This window comes from Lepus europaeus, chromosome 4 (assembly GCF_033115175.1).
Source record: "Lepus europaeus isolate LE1 chromosome 4, mLepTim1.pri, whole genome shotgun sequence".
NCBI lineage: Eukaryota > Metazoa > Chordata > Mammalia > Lagomorpha > Leporidae > Lepus > Lepus europaeus.
In genome coordinates, this window is record NC_084830.1 from 91,889,378 (window position 1) to 91,905,841 (window position 16,464).

Sequence of the window (16,464 nt, forward strand, 5' to 3'; positions counted from 1 at the left end):
GAGAGAGAGAGAAAGTTTTACATCTGCTGGTTCACTCCCCAAATAGCCACAATGGTTAGAACTGGGATGATCTGAAGCCAGGATCCAGGAGCAGGAGCCCAAGGGCTTGGGCCATCCTCCATGGCTTTCCCAGGCCATAGCAGAGAGATGAATTGGAATTGGAGCAGCCAGGACAGGAACCAGTTTCCCTATGGGATGTGGTGCTGCAGGCAGCAGATTTACTTGCTCTGCCACAGCACTGGCCTCTCAAAGCTGTTAAAGTCTTCAAAAACTAGCAGAGTTTGAGAAACCGTCATGGCCAAGATGAGCCTAAGGAGACTTGATGACTAAATGTAATGTGGAATCCTTGGACAGAAAATCGTCATTAGGCAAGAGCTAAGGCAATCGGGATGAACTGTGGACCGGAGGGAGTAGTAATGAACCAATGTTGGCTCCTTAACTGCAAGAAGTGTGCTACACTAATGTAAGATGTTAAGGTGCTCTACAACCAGTTTTGGGTGTGGAGTACTTGGGAATGCTCCAAATCACATAATTTTTCTTTTTTTAAAAAAGATTTGTTTGTTTGAAAGGCAGAGTGACAGGGAGACAGAGAGATATGTTCTATTCTCTGGTTTACTTCCCAAATGACCTCAACAGCTAGGGCTGGGCCAGGCCAAAGCCAGGAACCAGGAACTCCAGCCAGGTCTCCCATATGGATGGTAGGGGCCCAATACTTGGGACAACTTCCACTGCCTTCCCAGATGCATTAGCAGGAAGCTGGATCAGAAGCAGGGCAGCCAGGATTTGAACTGACACTCTGATATAGGATGGCAGACTCAGGATTTGTGCTGACACTCTGATATGGAATTCCAGAAACTCAAGAACAACTTAGTGCATTGTGCCACAATGTTGGCTTCCACACATGATTTTATTGGCCAATATTAAATTTAGTATTATTTATTAAGTAATAAAAAGTTCATTTAAAAATCATATCACTTTTGAAAGCAGTTGAAATCCTCCAAAATATCTCTTTTCAATATTAAGATGTGAATTCTTATGTTTTTTTTTAAACATTAATTTATTTATTTGAAATTCAGAGTTACAGAGGAGGAGAGGCAGAGGAAGAGATAGAGAGCGTCTATCCACTGGTTCAGTCTCCAAGTGGCTGCAATGGCGGGAACCAGGCTGAAGTTAGGAGCTTCATCTGGGTCTCCCATGTAAGTACAGGGACCCAGACTTGGGTCATCCCCTGCTGCTTTCCCAGGGGCATTAGCAAGGAGCTGGACCAGAGTGAAGCAGCTGGGCTTGAACCTGTGCCCATATAGGATGCTGGTGCCGTAGGCCACGGCTTTACCCGCTACACCTCAGTGCTGGGCCTGAATCCTTATGTTTTGAAGTTATTTGTGAAAGAGAAAAGAATAAATTAAATGATAATCTTTTGTTTTTCAGAAGTCATTTAGGAAATTAGAAAAATCTAAATAATGTTACTATATCAGTTTTAACTCATTTAAATAACTTGGAGTGACTGATGTTTTAAAAATGTTTCTTATTTTAAGAAGTTTTTAGAGTTTTAGGTGGGATTTTCTTTGTAGCATGGTCTTTACAACTTATATTGGCAAAATTGACCAACTGATTTCTTTTACAAGGAACTGTTACAGAACCTCACATTACCTAATTTTAAAAGTTATCCACGGGACCCGCATTGTGGTGTAGTGGGTAGAGCCACCACCTGTGTTGCTGGCATTGAATACGGGCACTGGTTCATGTCTCTGCTGTTCTGCTTCCTATCCAGCTCTCTGCTAATGTCCTGGGAAAAGCAGCAGAGGATGGCCCAGGTACTTGGGCCCCAGACATCCACATGGGAGACCCGGAAGAAGTTCCTGGCTCCTGGCCCAGCCCCAGTCCCAGCTGTTGTTGCCATCTGGGAAGGAGGGAGGTGAACGAGCAGATGGAAGATCTCTCTGTCTCTCTGACTTTCAAATAAATAAATAATTAAATCTTTATTTTTAAAAGTTAATTTACACATTGAAGTTTGTAAATAAGTTAGACTTTCCATACATTGGTTAAATAATTTAAAAATAATTTTCAACAAATTTTTGTGAAGAAACTTTCTTAATGCCAATAATCAATTCCAATGTATTTGTTTGCTAAACTCAGATTTCTGGTTGAATTAAATGTCCCCTAAAATGATACATTGATGGTCTAGGGCTCCAGTGCCTCAAAATGTGACCTCACTAGGAAATAGGGTCATTGCAGGTGTGATTATATATGTCAAGATCATAGAGCAGTGGAGCAGGCCCTTGATTTATTATGACTGCTCTCCTTGCAAGAAGACAGCCAAGCTAAGGCACAGAGATCATCGAGGAGGGCCAGCAACCCCCAGAGGCTGCAAGAGGCAAGGGAGGCTCCTTTTAGAGGAGCATGGCCCTGACTGCTGGCCTCCAGAGCTGTGAGGCAGCTGTGATATAATCAGGGGAACTTTGTTATGGCAGGAAACAAATCCATGGTATGTTGTATTTTCTTAAGCCAGAACACATCTGAATGTAAAGGATGAGAAAGAACCTACAACTATTCAAGTTGGCCATTATGGCCCAAAGCAGCCAGAGACTGTCTGTATACAAATTAGAGTATGCCCGTATATTGTGTTCCAATTAAAAAAAGTCTGACTGCACAGGTCTGGATCTGGTTTGTATTTCTACCAAGCTCCTAGAAGATGCTGTTGCTGCTGATCTGTGGAGTATACTTGAATAACAAACATTTGGAAGATGAGAAGCAACCTATTTAAATTGATTTAATTATTCTTTGTGTAATTTGTAGCCTAAATAGCATTAGGCATCATAAAAAGTGTTGCTCACATACATTCCTTACTTAAATATATTTCTTTTTTTCTCTTTTTTTTCTTTTGACAGGCAGAGTGGACAGAGAGAGAGACAGAGAGAAAGGTCTTCCTTTTTGCCGTTGGTTCACCCTCCAATGGTCGCCGTGGCCGGCACGCTGCGGCCAGCGTATCGCACTGATCTGAAGGCAGGAGCCAGGTGCTTATCCTGGTCTCCCCTGGGGTGCAGGGCCCAAGGACTTGGGCCATCCTCCACTGCATTCCCGGGCCATAGCAGAGAGCTGGCCTGGAAGAGGGGCAACTGGGACAGAATCCGGCGCCCCTACCGGGACTAGAACCTGGTGTGCCGGCGCCGCTAGGCGGAGGATTAGCCTGTTGAGCCACGGCACCGGCCTACTAAAGTATATTTAACTCTAACTTGATTTACAAATATAGTATCAGGCTGAGCTTGGCTTAGGAGTGGTCATTTTCGAACCCCTGCAATAGCTGGCATTATTCAACAGAAATGCAGCTACTCCTTTGTAAACCTTTTCACTAGTCTTTTCTCCATCTATTCTTGCCCTGCTGCACTAGGCATAATTATCTTTTAAGAAATTATTTAAAAACATGGAAAGCCAAGACACTGTGGCAAAAAAAAATGATCTACATGAGGGATCCCTGTGAGTGAAATCTCAGTGGAAAGAAGGGGCTTTGACAGAAGGAGGTACCTTTCTCTGAAGGGAGGCAGAACTTCCACTTTGCTTATGGCCCTGTCTAAATATTGATGGAGTTTGTGGACTCAAAAGACTTCCATAGCCTTAGCAGCTTATGTCAAGAGCCTCGGATGATCACTGACATCATAATTAAAGTGTCAATTGTTTAATCAACAACAGAAGTCACTGAGCTCCCCATGTAGGACCTCTGTCCTAAATGACTTGTACTATGAGAATTAACTGTAAAACTTGTTTTCAAACAGTATACTTTGTGTTTCTGTGTGGGTGCAAATTGTGGAAATTTTTACTTAGTATAGAGTTGATCTTCTGCTTATAAAATTAATTAAGGGGCCAGCACTGTGGTGCAGTAGGTTAATCCTCCGCTTACAGCGCCGGCATCCCATATGGGCGCCTATTCTAGTCCCGGCTGCTCCTCTTCTGATTCAACTCTCTGCTGTGGCCTGGGGAAGTGATGGAAGATGGCCCAAATGCTTGGTCCCTGCAGGCACATGGGAGACCTGGAAGAAGCTCCTGGCTCTGGCTTCAGATCGGCTCAGCTGCAGCCATTGTGGCCATTTGGGGAGTGAACCAGCAGATGAAAGACCTCTCTCTCTCTCTCTTTGGCTCTCTTTCATTGTCTGTAAATCTGCCTCTCAAATAAGTAAATAAATACAATCTTAAAAAAATTTATTTGTTAAAAAAATAAAGTTAATTGAAAGCAAATCATAATGAAGATGGAATGGGAGAGGGAGTAGGAGTTGAGATGGGAGTGGGGGTGGGAGGGGGAAGGCGGGGGATGGGTATGGGGAGAAGAACCACTATATTCCTAAAGCTGTTCGTATGAAATTTGTATTCATTAAATAAAAGTTTTCTTTAAAAATGTATGATAAAATTTATAATAATACAAAATTAAAAACAAATTATTAAAATCTTCTAGAATAGCATACATTATTTTCTTTGTACCTTACTAAGTTCATGGAAAATGAAATTTAAGGATAAGTTTTAGTTCATAAGATTTTGAAGTTTATGCAGTTTTATCATAATACTTATTTCTATGAAATTTTAGACCACCCCTTGTTTGCATAGATTTTGAAATATTTTTGTACCACATTTATCTTTTAAAATTCCATATTCCATAAATTCTTTGAAACATACATATTTAAAGTACACAGCATAATGTTTTGGAATACATAGGGCAATGGTTGGTAGTGTCAAGCAAATTAGCCTATCTATCACCTCACAGTTATCCTCCCTGCTGTTTTTGTGGTAGACAGAACACCCAATTTTACTTCCTAGTAATTGCCCTGAATATGATATGATAGTGTTAAATATAGGAGTTAAATTTCATTTTGTACATTAGACTTGTTCCTCCTACATCTCTGCACCTGATACCCCTTGACTGATATCTCCCTATTCCCTCCCTTCCCTTCTCCCCAATAAAGATATTTTAAAAAATTTTTATTTATTTGAAAATCAGAGTTCAGAGAGAGAGAGAGAAAGAGAAAGAGAGAGGGGGGTCTCCTATCCACTGGTTCACTCCCCAAATGGCTGCAATGACTGGGTCAGGAACTTCTTCTGGGTCTCCCGTGAGGTGCAGGGGCCCAAGTTCTTAGGCCATCTTCTGATGCTTTCCCAGGCACGTTAGCAGGGAGCTGGATTGGAAGCATAGCAGCCGAAACTCTATCCGGTGCTTATATGTGATGCTAGTGCTGCATGCAATGGCTTAACCTGATACACCATAATGCAGACCCAGATTTATTTTATTATTATTACTTTTTAAAGAAGCTTGACAACATCATTCTTTTGCCTAACTTTTGGCTTCTCATCTCCTATAGAATGAAGTACACAGTTTGTAAAGGACTACACAGCCTCTCCACACCTGCGGCCTCATCACTCATTCCTTTCTGTGGGTCACTATACTCAAGCACACTGCCTCCTTCCCTCTCCTGATTATTCTTTTTTTTTTTTTTAACAGATTTATTTATTTATTTGAAAAAGTTACACAGAGAGAGGAGAGGCAGAGAGAGAGGTCTTCCATCTGCTGGTTCACTCCCCAAATGGCTACAATGCCCGGAGCTGCGCCAATCCAAAGCCAGGAGCCAGGAGCCAGGAGCTTCTTCTGAGAATCCCATGTGGGTGCAGGGGCCCAAGGACTTGAGCTTGCTTTCCCAGGCCATGGCAGAGAGCTGGACTGGAAGTGGAGCAGCTGGGTTGAACTGGTGCCCATATGGGATGCTGGCACTGTAGGCGGTGATTTTACCCGCTACGCCATAGCACCGCCCACCCTGATTATTCTTATCTAGTTATCCCTTGCTCATGACTTTGGGAATCAAGTTCAACACCATTTCTCTGTTTCAGTTGCATCAGTTGTTATATATATTCCTGCACGCCTCTGTGATTGTACTTTGAAACTGAAACTCAAATGAATTAAAACTGGTTTCCTTGGAGCCATATCCTGAGTGCAGGTGAGGCACTGAGTATTTTCACGGAAAAAGTAATAACCCTGGTAGGTTTCATTTCCTTGAGTGTGTGCATGGTGCCCTCTGTTAGCAAAGCATTGTTGAGCATCCTGCAGGGGGTGTGCAGTGAACAAGACAGCACCCATTTCTTCAAGAAGCCCATAATATTGTAGTGGACACAAGCATATGCACCCTGTAGTCACAGGCTAATCACAAGGTAACATCTACTTTGATTAAAGTTACACATATGGGCCGGCGCCGCGGCTTAACAGGCTAATCCTCCGCCTTGCGGCGCCGGCACACCGGGTTTTAGTCCCGATCGGGGCACCGATCCTGTCCCAGTTGCCCCTCTTCCAGGCCAGCTCTCTGCTATGGCCCGGGAATGCAGTGGAGGATGGCCCAAGTCCTTGGGCCCTGCACCCCATGGGAGACCAGGAGAAGCACCTGGCTCCTGGCTTTGGATCAGCGCGGTGCGCAGGCCGCAGCGTGCCGGCCGCGGAAACCATTGGAGGGTGAACCAACGGCAAAAGGAAGACCTTTCTCTCTGTCTCTCTCTCACTGTCCACTCTGCCTGTCAAAAAAATAAAATAAAGTTACACATATGTTATGTGGGTGAAGAGGGGGCCCTTTACTTAAAATGTGTAATTCTTTACAAACCTGATCATGACATAGTCTGCACATTACAATTAGTCTAAAGTGCTTTTGGAAACAGAATTATTTGTAAGCCTTTGAGCACCCCGTAGCCATAGTGCTTCTACTACACTCTCCTGGATCATCTCAGGAAGTGCTGATGCCACAGGGGCTTCCTTGCTGTGTTTGGTGTCAGACAGGAATGGGGCTGGAATATTACTGAGAACACCCAAAGATTCACATGAAACAAGACTCATCCTCACTGCTGCTGCTTTTCTTTCTGGGTCAGTTTGAGTTGTTTGGGAAGTGCAGGTGTTTGTTTTCCAGGGGGAGGGGAGCTCGGTTCTCCGTGTTCCTGCTGCCTGCTCCCCATCTTGCTCTGAGCTCCTGCAGAGCTGTCAGAAGCTGGGGAACTGCCTGTGCAGGGAAGGGCTCTCACAGTCCTTATTAGGTTCCAGGATGTCGAGAGCTGTTAGGATTCCTGTGTCTGCATTTTCCAAGGCTCAGTCACTGCTGCTTTGTCTCAATGAAGTCTCCCCTGCCAATGCACTGGGGAGGTGAAAAACTTTCACTTCCTCATATTCGTGTTGTGTTTGACACAGACAGAAGTCGGTCTGAGAATGGATTTTCAAAATGTTCATAGAAAATGCATGTTATAAGAAAACTGCTTTGCTTTTCATCTTTTGTTTTTTTTTTTGCACCCAAATTAACTTATTTTTTAATTCTAGTTTTCTACAAGCTTTTGGAAGCATCCTTGCATATAAAAATGTGAGAAGTTTAAATGTGTAGTGAGGCTCAAGTGTTGTTAAAGTGTAAGTTTTCCCTTCCCTTAAAGTTGCACATACTCCTGGTTGTTTTTAAGAATTGCGTTTTCCAGGTGCCATATTTTTTAATGAGCACAGGATGAAGTCTGAGATGTAGTTTGATTTTGAAAGCTTGTTTTATTTTAAGGGAAAAACCTTTCCAGTGGCAGAGTCTCATGACCTGAAGTGCAATTCAATTCATTGCTCTGGCGGCATCAGAGGAGAAGGATCACAGGGAGGAGGAGACTGGTCCAGAGGCTGCTGCCAAAGTACAGTCACAGAAATATGATGGCTTGGACCGGCCTCATGTTAATGGAAGGAGTCATGAGGACACAGGCCTGGGATAAGGTGTTGGAGGTGGAAAATACAAAAGTGAACTCGTGGCCAGGTTGTCATGGTTAGGGAATGAGGAAGTCAGGGTAGCTTCTTTATTTTGGGCTCAAGCAAGAAGCAAAGAGTGATGTCATTTACTGAAGCTGGGGAACACGGGAGGGCCCGGAGGGAGGAATAAATCTGAGGCAGAGGGAAAATCAAAACATTCAGTCCCAGCTGTGCCCTTAGGAGAAGTCCGTTGAGGAGCTCTGATGTAGAGCAGAGAGCACTACTGGAGTGTGCAGTCCCAGGGAATGGTCAGAGGTGGGACTGCACAAGTGAGAGCAGTGACATAAACCGCCATGAGTTTGTGGGTTTAGTGCTTGAAATTGTAGCACATTATTTTTTATTTTATTTTATTTGAAAGGTAGAGACGGAGATTCCTCCATCCATTGGTTCACTCTCCACATACCCCAATAGTGGGGCTGGGCAAGGCCATATCCAAGAACCGTGGGTGGCAGGAAACCAAACTCTCGAGCCATAACCTGCTGCCTCTCTGGGTGTGCGTTAGCAGGGAGCTGGGACTCAAACCCAGGATGGACTATAATATACAGTGTGAGCATTCCATGTGGTGGGTTAACCATTGTCAAATGTCTGTCCCAAGCATATTTTTTTTTAATTGTAGCAATGCATTCAGACATTCTAATTTTTTTTCTTTGCAGAAATATTTCCAAGAGATTTGAACTTAAAAGACAAATTCATCAAGCATTTCACAGGTAAGCATATAATTTATTAACGATTTCATTAAATAAAAAGATTGTACTTAGAGACATAGAGGACTATGTTAGGCATGAGGATATGAAGATAAGTAAGAGTCCAACTGGAGATATGGACCAGTGCTATAAACTGTTATGTGAACCAGATCTTGACAAGTAGTAGAATTACCCAAAGTTTTAGAGATGTATAGGAGGTGAATAATTTAGCCAAGAACTACCAGGAGAGCCTTGCAGTGGACATAAATACTTAGGTTGGGCTTTAGGAGGAGACTAAGTTTGCTAAGGATGAGAAGGGCATTTGGTCAAGAGGAGGCCATTGAGCCAAGCTTGAAAGCTTGTGGTGTGACTTGGGGGCACAGGTGTGGAATGATGTAAGTGAGGCAAAGCAGAGCTCTGATTGGCCACTGGGCAAACATACAGCTGGAGGTGTAGGCTGTAGTTTCGTTCTGAGAGCCTTAAATGGCATGCTGAGAAATCTAGACAGCATTCCCCAGCCAGTGGAGACAATAGAAGTGTTTTTCAGCAGAGGGGAGAGAGACAGAGACAGAGACAGAGATAAAGATAAATAGATATTGAGATTCTTAGGCCATATCTCCTGCACGGATGAAATACTCTCTCATGACACTGTTCTGTTCTTCCTATCAACCCTGTGAATCATTTACTAGCCCCAGGTTCTGACAGATAACTAAATCAGTTTGAACAGTACATCCCCCGCCTCCTATTGTCACTGTTTTCTGATTATCCTGGCCACTTGGTGGTGTTTTTACATCTCAGGCCTGTAATGTGGGAAAGACTCAGGGGTTACACTTGGTTATCTCCAAGGGCCCTATTTGTTACATAACTTCAAAAACAATGGTTGTGAGGGCCAAGGGGCAATCTCCGTGTCACACATGATGTTGAATGTTTTCAGGCATGCCATTAGGGGCCTGCCTGTGCATCCTGCTTCTCCCACTTTCAGAGGGTGGGGAGAAAGATCCAGCTGGGTCCTCCTTCATTTTATGGGTAGAGATAAGGGCATCTTCAGGCCTTGCACACTTTACAATAGTCCATGATGCAAAGAAGACACAAATAACTTGAGTGAGAAAACAGAAAATGTCTTTGCACATAAACATTCATTCCTATTTAAAAAAAAACTTGGGGAACAGAAAGTAGAAGTCAAAGGTGTTTATTTTTTATGCTTCATATCCACTTGATTTTATTTTTCTCTCTAGAGTGTTTCCCTCCTAACCATTCTAAAGAGCTCTATTGGAAGCTAAGGTTCCATTATGTGAGATGTTGAGAATGTGGAATGAATTTAGATTATTTTTCACAGATCACAGTACCTCCCACAGAGTCTGGGTGAGGGGAAGAGCTCTCCAGCAAGTTCTTTTAAGGGCATGGTAGGATGTAAACCACAGTTATATTATATCTCCACCCATAAAGTGCTAGCAAATTTGTTTGGGAAACATGCCTATGTTTATCATAAGAATTCTTTTCCTGTCCTCCAGGGCCAGTCACATTTTCAGCAGAATGTAGCAAACATTTCCATCGACTGTATCACAATACCAGGGATTGTTCAACACCAGCTTGTGAGTAGCTTGGCATTATTACTTTTAAAATTTTTTATCTAGAAATAAATGTATGTGATTTTAAACTTGAACTGTCTGTGGGTGGGAAGTGATAGACTAAACATTGTATGAGATGCTATTTATAACATTGACAGTGCTTAAGGTTTGTGTGTGCTTTTGAAGAGATAAGGGGTGAAATTGCATTCTTGTTGGGACTATGTCCAGATCTGAAAATAGCCAGATTTCCTTAAAGAACAAAGTGTTGTCAAGATGTAAGCCTTTTGTCATTATTCAAATTCCTTGGCACAAATAAGATGCTCTCTCATAAAATGAGGAACATAAGATGACCATGAAGCGTAAGTCAAAATTTCCTCCTAAGTTATTTTAAAGTAAATATGTTTTATGTCACCTCATTTATACAATGGGTGCTAGATTTTTCTGAGTAATGATAGAATGAGTTTGAAAAGTTGCTCTCTCTAATGAATTCTTTTGCATACTTAAGTTGTTGAAGTTACTAATAATTCTAAACATAACATTTAAGGGCTATCATTTAAAGTGACCAAATTATGATTATGTGTAGTAAGTCAATTTGCTGTTTTTAAATTCCTTTCTAAGGCTAAACTTTCCTTTTGAAGAAAAGGAATTTGAAGCATTTTGTTTCTTTTAAATTATGCTGCTCATTTTGAGTTATATTTAATTTTATTCAGGATGTTGAGTCAGATTTGTTACAGCTTTTTGGGTTCAAAAACAACTTGTATTTAATGATAAGGGAAATTTAATCACATTGGATTTAGGGCAAATGACTAAACATTAACACATATGGTGGATTGAGTGTAGGCTTTGGGATCAAACTGCTTATTCACTCTGAGATAATTAACATCCTGAGGCTCTTTTGTCATTTCTAAAGTGAAGATAATAGCAATAATATCTTCTTGATAGTATTCTTAGGAGAACTAATGAGAAAATCTATGTTAAGCTCTTGATATATTAGGTGCTTATTAAATTATGTGTATTGTTTTATGAATTAGTGACCGTGGCTAACATGATTGCTTCCATATTTGTATTACCTACATGCATGACTTACCTTTAAATATTTTTTCCTAGATTATAAACGATGTGCTCGGTTATTAACAAGGTTGGCAGTGAGTCCACTGTGCTCACAGACCTAGGAGACCCTTCTGTGAGTATGCAGTTGTTTATGTTTCTTACCATGTTCAATAGTTTAATTTTCTTAAGAAAATTTTGAGCTATACAAAAATCCAAGCAGCTGATCTTACCAGGACCAACTGAACTTAATCTGTGGATGTTGCTGTTAGTGTTAAAACTTGCTCTAAATACATTAAGCCCTTTATTGTGTTAATTTAAAATATCATTATAGATATTGAATATAGATAAATAAATTTTTGGCAGTCTTACCATTCCTGAGTAATTTTTTTAAAAAATTACTGAATGTTTCCTGTTATTTTATTATTACATAGAAACATTATTTAGATAAACATTAGTTGAACAATCTATTTACAGGTCTATCTTCCCTTAATTGAACAAAAGCTATAATAGAAAATGCAACCAAATCTTAAAATTTTGATTTACATAGTGTAAGTAAGGAACAGCTGGAAGGTATTAGCAGTGTATATTTGATTCTTTACTTTAAAAGAATAAAAAATAATGAACATGTAATCCTCTGCTCTAACCTGTTTACAAGAGTGAAATAGTAGGTCAGAATTGTCTTTCTGACTGGATTATCCTAGGAGTCCTAAGTACAGAAATAGGTATTTGTAAAATCTTAAATAAACTTAATATAAATTATAACATTTATATATAAAAGTATAATCTATTAAAATATTTGAAGATATTAATTTCTTTGCACATATTTTTCTAAAGAGTTGTTCTTTCCTGGCATAATACAAAGTCAACATGTTTTGGTCAGCATTTCAGTACCACGGACAAGTCCCTTTAAGGGCACTGGTTCCCCAGGTTGTGAAGGTGGGAGTGAGAGTCTTGGGTGGAGTACCTGTAGTCTAGAAATATCTGTGACTATCTTGAACCCACAAGTATAACTCAATCTATATCAAATAACTTCATGGGGGACTTAATCCATATCATAGATTTCTTGTGACAATTACTGAGACTATCTTGATCTGTTGTTTTTGTGGCCATTCTTATTTTTTATTTAAAGCTATTATTGCAAATTAATGATAATTAGCATTGTTAATTCTGCATATTTACAGTTTTTAAGATTTTCCCTTGTTTTAGATTAAGATAATGAGTTTGGGGTGGGTATTGTGTCATAAGAGGGTAAGCCATCACTTTTTGACACCTGTGTCCCATATTGGAGAGCCAGTGTGAATCCTGGCAACTTGGCTTACAATACAAATTCCTGCTAATTCTGGCTAATGTGCCTGGGATGGGGCAGATAATGGCTCAAGTGCTTGGGCCCCTGCTATTCTTGTGGGAGACCTAAATGGATCTCCTGGCTTTTGCTTAGTCCATCTTTGGCTGTTGCAGGCATCTGGGGCATGAACCAGTGGATGGAAAGTCTTTCTGTCACTCTGACTTTTAGGTAGATGAAAATTAATTTAAAAAAATTAGAAAGATAATGTGCTAAATTATTTCAATATTCAATAGTAGGTTACTTGAATCAATTACTCTTAGCCTATCTCAAAGATTTTTGAATAATGAAAATCATGAATAAATCAATAAAAATTAATTTGACTATTGAAATGACTTAAATCAAGCTATAACTATCCATTTTTGTATTTAATATATTTATGCAAATAAAAAACTAGTAACTGGAAAAGTTCACACACCAAGAAAGTACTTCTTACACAACTTACACTCTCCTGGGACCAAATCCATAGAAGACAGAGCTGACAAATATGTTTTTTTTAAAATTGTAGAGTTATAGGCTAATCCTCCACCTGTGGCGCTGGCACACCGGGTTCTAGTCTCAATCCGGGCACCGGATTCTGTCCCGGTCGCTCCTCTTTCAGTCCAGCTTTCTGCTGTGGCCCGGGAGTGCAGTGGAGGATGGCCCCAGTGCTTGGGCCCTGCACCCGCATGGGAGACCAGGAGAAGCACCTGGCTCCTGGCTTTGGATCAGCGTAGTGCGCTGGCTGCAGCACTCCAGCCGCAGTGGCCATTGGGGAGTGAACCAATGGAAAAGGAAGACCTTTCTCTCTGCTCTCTGTGTATCTCTCTCACTGTCTACTCTGCCTGTCAAAAAAAATTGTAGAGTTTAGACATTTAGTGATTTTTCTCTGTAGGAATTTTCTATGATATTGTTGATTTTAACTATTTATTTAACAAGATATAACAATAAATGTTATAGATTAGTAATATTAGGGGTATATTATATACAATTTTGAGGACTATACATTTAATTATTTATTAAAATAAACTTATATTCTATTTCCATGAAATTTTTTTTAAAAAGGACTTATTTCTTTAAAAGGCAAAGAGACACAGAGGGAGAGACAGAGATCTTCCATCTCCTGGTTCATCCCACAAGTGACGACAATATTCAGGTCTGGGCCAGGCTGAAGCCAGGAGCCATGTCTTCCACATGGATGGCAGGGGCCCAAGTACTTTGGGCATCTTCCACTACCTTCTGAGGCACATTGGCAGTGAGCTGGAGCAAAAGCATCACAGCTTGGACTAGCACTGGTACTTTGATATGTGTTGTCATTCTCCCAAGTAGTGGAGGCTTAACCTGCACCACAATGCTGGCCTTTCAGGTTTATTCTTTTGGTATGTCTAGATATAAAACTTTAATAGGGAAATCATCATTTTACACCTCTAAAAGTACTCATTATTCCTTTCCCCCTCCACAAATACTCTAGACTACAGTGTTAAGATTAGATTGTAAATTAAGAATCCACAGAATTTATTTTAAAGATTTATGCATTTACTTGAAAGGCAGAGTTAAAGAGAGATCTTTAATCCCATAGACCATTCTCTCTCTCTCTCTCTCTCTCTTTTTTTTTTTTTTTTGACAGGCAGAGTGGATAGTGAGAGAGAGAGACAGAGAGAAAGGTTTTCCTTTTTGCCGTTGGTTCACCCTCCAATGGCCGCTGCGGCCAGCGCATTGCGCTGATCCGAAGCCAGGAGCCAGGTGCTTCTCCTGGTCTCCCATGGGGTGCAGGGCCCAAGCACTTGGGCCATCCTCCACTGCCTTCCGGGGCCATAGCAGAGAGCTGGCCTGGAAGAGGGGCAACCGGGATAGAATCCAGCGCCCCAACTGGGACTAGAACCTGGTGTGCCGGCGCCGCAAGGCGGAGGATTAGCCTGTTAAGCCACAGCGCCGGCCTAGACCATTCTCTTTTTTTAAACTTTTATTTAGTAAATATAAATTTCCAAAGTACAGTTTATGGATTACAATGGCTTCCTCCCTCCCCATAACTTCCCTCCCACTCACAACCCTCCCATCTCCTGCTCCCTCTCCCATTCCATTCACATCAAGATTCATTTTCAATTATCTTTATATACAGAAGATCTATTTAGTATATATTAAGTAAAGATTTCAACAGTTTGCACCCACACAGAATATAAAGTGTAAAATACTGTTTGAGTACTAGTTATAGCTGTAATTCACACTGGACAACACATTAAGGACAGAGATCCCACATGAGGAGTAAGTACACAGTGACTCCTATTGTTGACTTGACAATTTGACACTTTTGTTTATGGCATCAGTAATCTCCCTAGGCTCTAGTCATGAGTTGCCAAGGCTATGGAAGCCTCTTGAGTTCACTGACTTCGATCTCATTCAGATAAGGTCATAGTCAAAGTGGAAGTTCTCTTCTCCCTTCAGAGTAAGGTACCTCTTTCTTTGATGGCTCTGTTCTTTCCACTGGGATCTCACTCACAGAGACCTTTCATTTAGGTACTCTTTTTTTTTTTTTTTTTTGCCAGAGTGTCTTGGCTTTCCATGCCTAAAATACTCTCATGGGCTCTTCAGCCAGATCCGAGTGTCTTAAGGGCTGATTCTGAGGCCAGAGTGCTTTTTAGGACATCTGCCATTCTATGAGTCTGCTGTGTCTCCTGCTTCCCATGTTGGATCGTTCGCTCCCTTTTTTATTCTATCAGTTAGTATTTTCAGACACTAGTCTTGTATATGTGATCCCTTTGAGTCTTAATCCTATCATTATGATCAATTGTGAACTGAAATTGATCACTTGGACTAGTGAGATGGCATTGGTACATGCAACCAATAGATCATTCTCTAAAAGGCTTCAATGAAGCCAAGAACCAGGAATTCCATCTGGGTCTCCCATGTGGGTTGCAAGGGCCCAAGCTCTTGGGCCATCTTTTGCTGCTTTCCCAGGCACATTAGCAGGGAGCTGGATCAGAAGTGGAGCAGTTGAGACTTGAACTGGCATCACAGTCGCTTAACCAGTTATGCTACAATGCTGACCCCATCCACATATTATTTAAGCAAAATAAAGTAAATGTAACTATTAAAATTCTATTTTGGGGTCTGGTGTTGTGGAGCAGCAGATTGCCACTGCCTACAGTGCCCTGGCAGTTGTGGCTACTTAGGGAGTGAACCAGCAGATGGAAGATCTCTCTCTCTCTCTCTCTCTCTCTCTGTCTCCGTCTCTCCTTTTCTTTAACTGTGCCTTTCAAGTAAATTAATAAATCCTAAAAAAGAAAACTGTATGTATTTTTAAATATGTTAAAAACCAAACTGTAAATATTTTTCTTTTTTTCCTTCTACAGGCATTTCTTAACAGTGTAATTCTAATATGAAGAAAAAAGTGCCTGGAATCATTTTAAATGTAAAAACAGATGAAACTTTTAATTTTGTGGATATTAACATGAGTTAAGTAGAGACTCTCCAGAGTAACAGATTGTGTATACTATAATTTATAATTTTTTAAGAGTTTAAATCACATATTGCAAATAGAATATTTTAAGTTATGCTATTCTACTTTATTTTTGCTAGGCATATAATTTTATTATATGGTTAACATTCCATATTAAACATTTAATTATGTAAACATTTAATTATGTTTCAGAGTACCTGTGAAAAATGATGTGTTTTGTGTTTAGTCTTAGTACTATGTTCGTCAAACCATCATGTATGAAGTCCACTTTTATAATTCCTATTTAATAATATTTAAATAATTTTATTCAGAATTTATTGTCTTTATTTGCATTAATTTTAAATGTGAATTTTATTAAAGCAAAAAATATGAAAAAACTGTTTTTTCTTTGAATGAAAAATATTTGTGGCAGAAGTTATACTATTAAAATATCACCAAATATAATTGTGTATATATATAAGTTTATATACATAATTTCAAAATGTTTTTGTACTAAAAGTTATTTTTAATTCCATTTTTTTCCATGAATTCTTTGGTGTACCTCACGTTTTCTGAACTGATAACTAGAATCCTGAGACAGCTTCTGTCTTTTGAAGTTAGAGTAT

General features: G+C 40.3%; 1 protein-coding gene across 1 annotated transcript in view; it reads left to right on the forward strand.

Moving 5' to 3' along the window:
• Positions 1-15,795, forward strand: part of ALKAL1 (ALK and LTK ligand 1) — a 31,421-nt gene extending 15,626 nt beyond the window's left edge. The window contains exons 2-5 of the mRNA XM_062189593.1: positions 8,434-8,487; positions 9,975-10,055; positions 11,139-11,214; positions 15,753-15,795. Coding sequence (XP_062045577.1) covers positions 8,434-8,487; positions 9,975-10,055; positions 11,139-11,203 — 200 coding nt within the window. The 3' untranslated portion in view covers positions 11,204-11,214; positions 15,753-15,795. The remainder of the gene's footprint in view (positions 1-8,433; positions 8,488-9,974; positions 10,056-11,138; positions 11,215-15,752) is intronic.
• Positions 15,796-16,464: the final 669 nt, after the last annotated feature.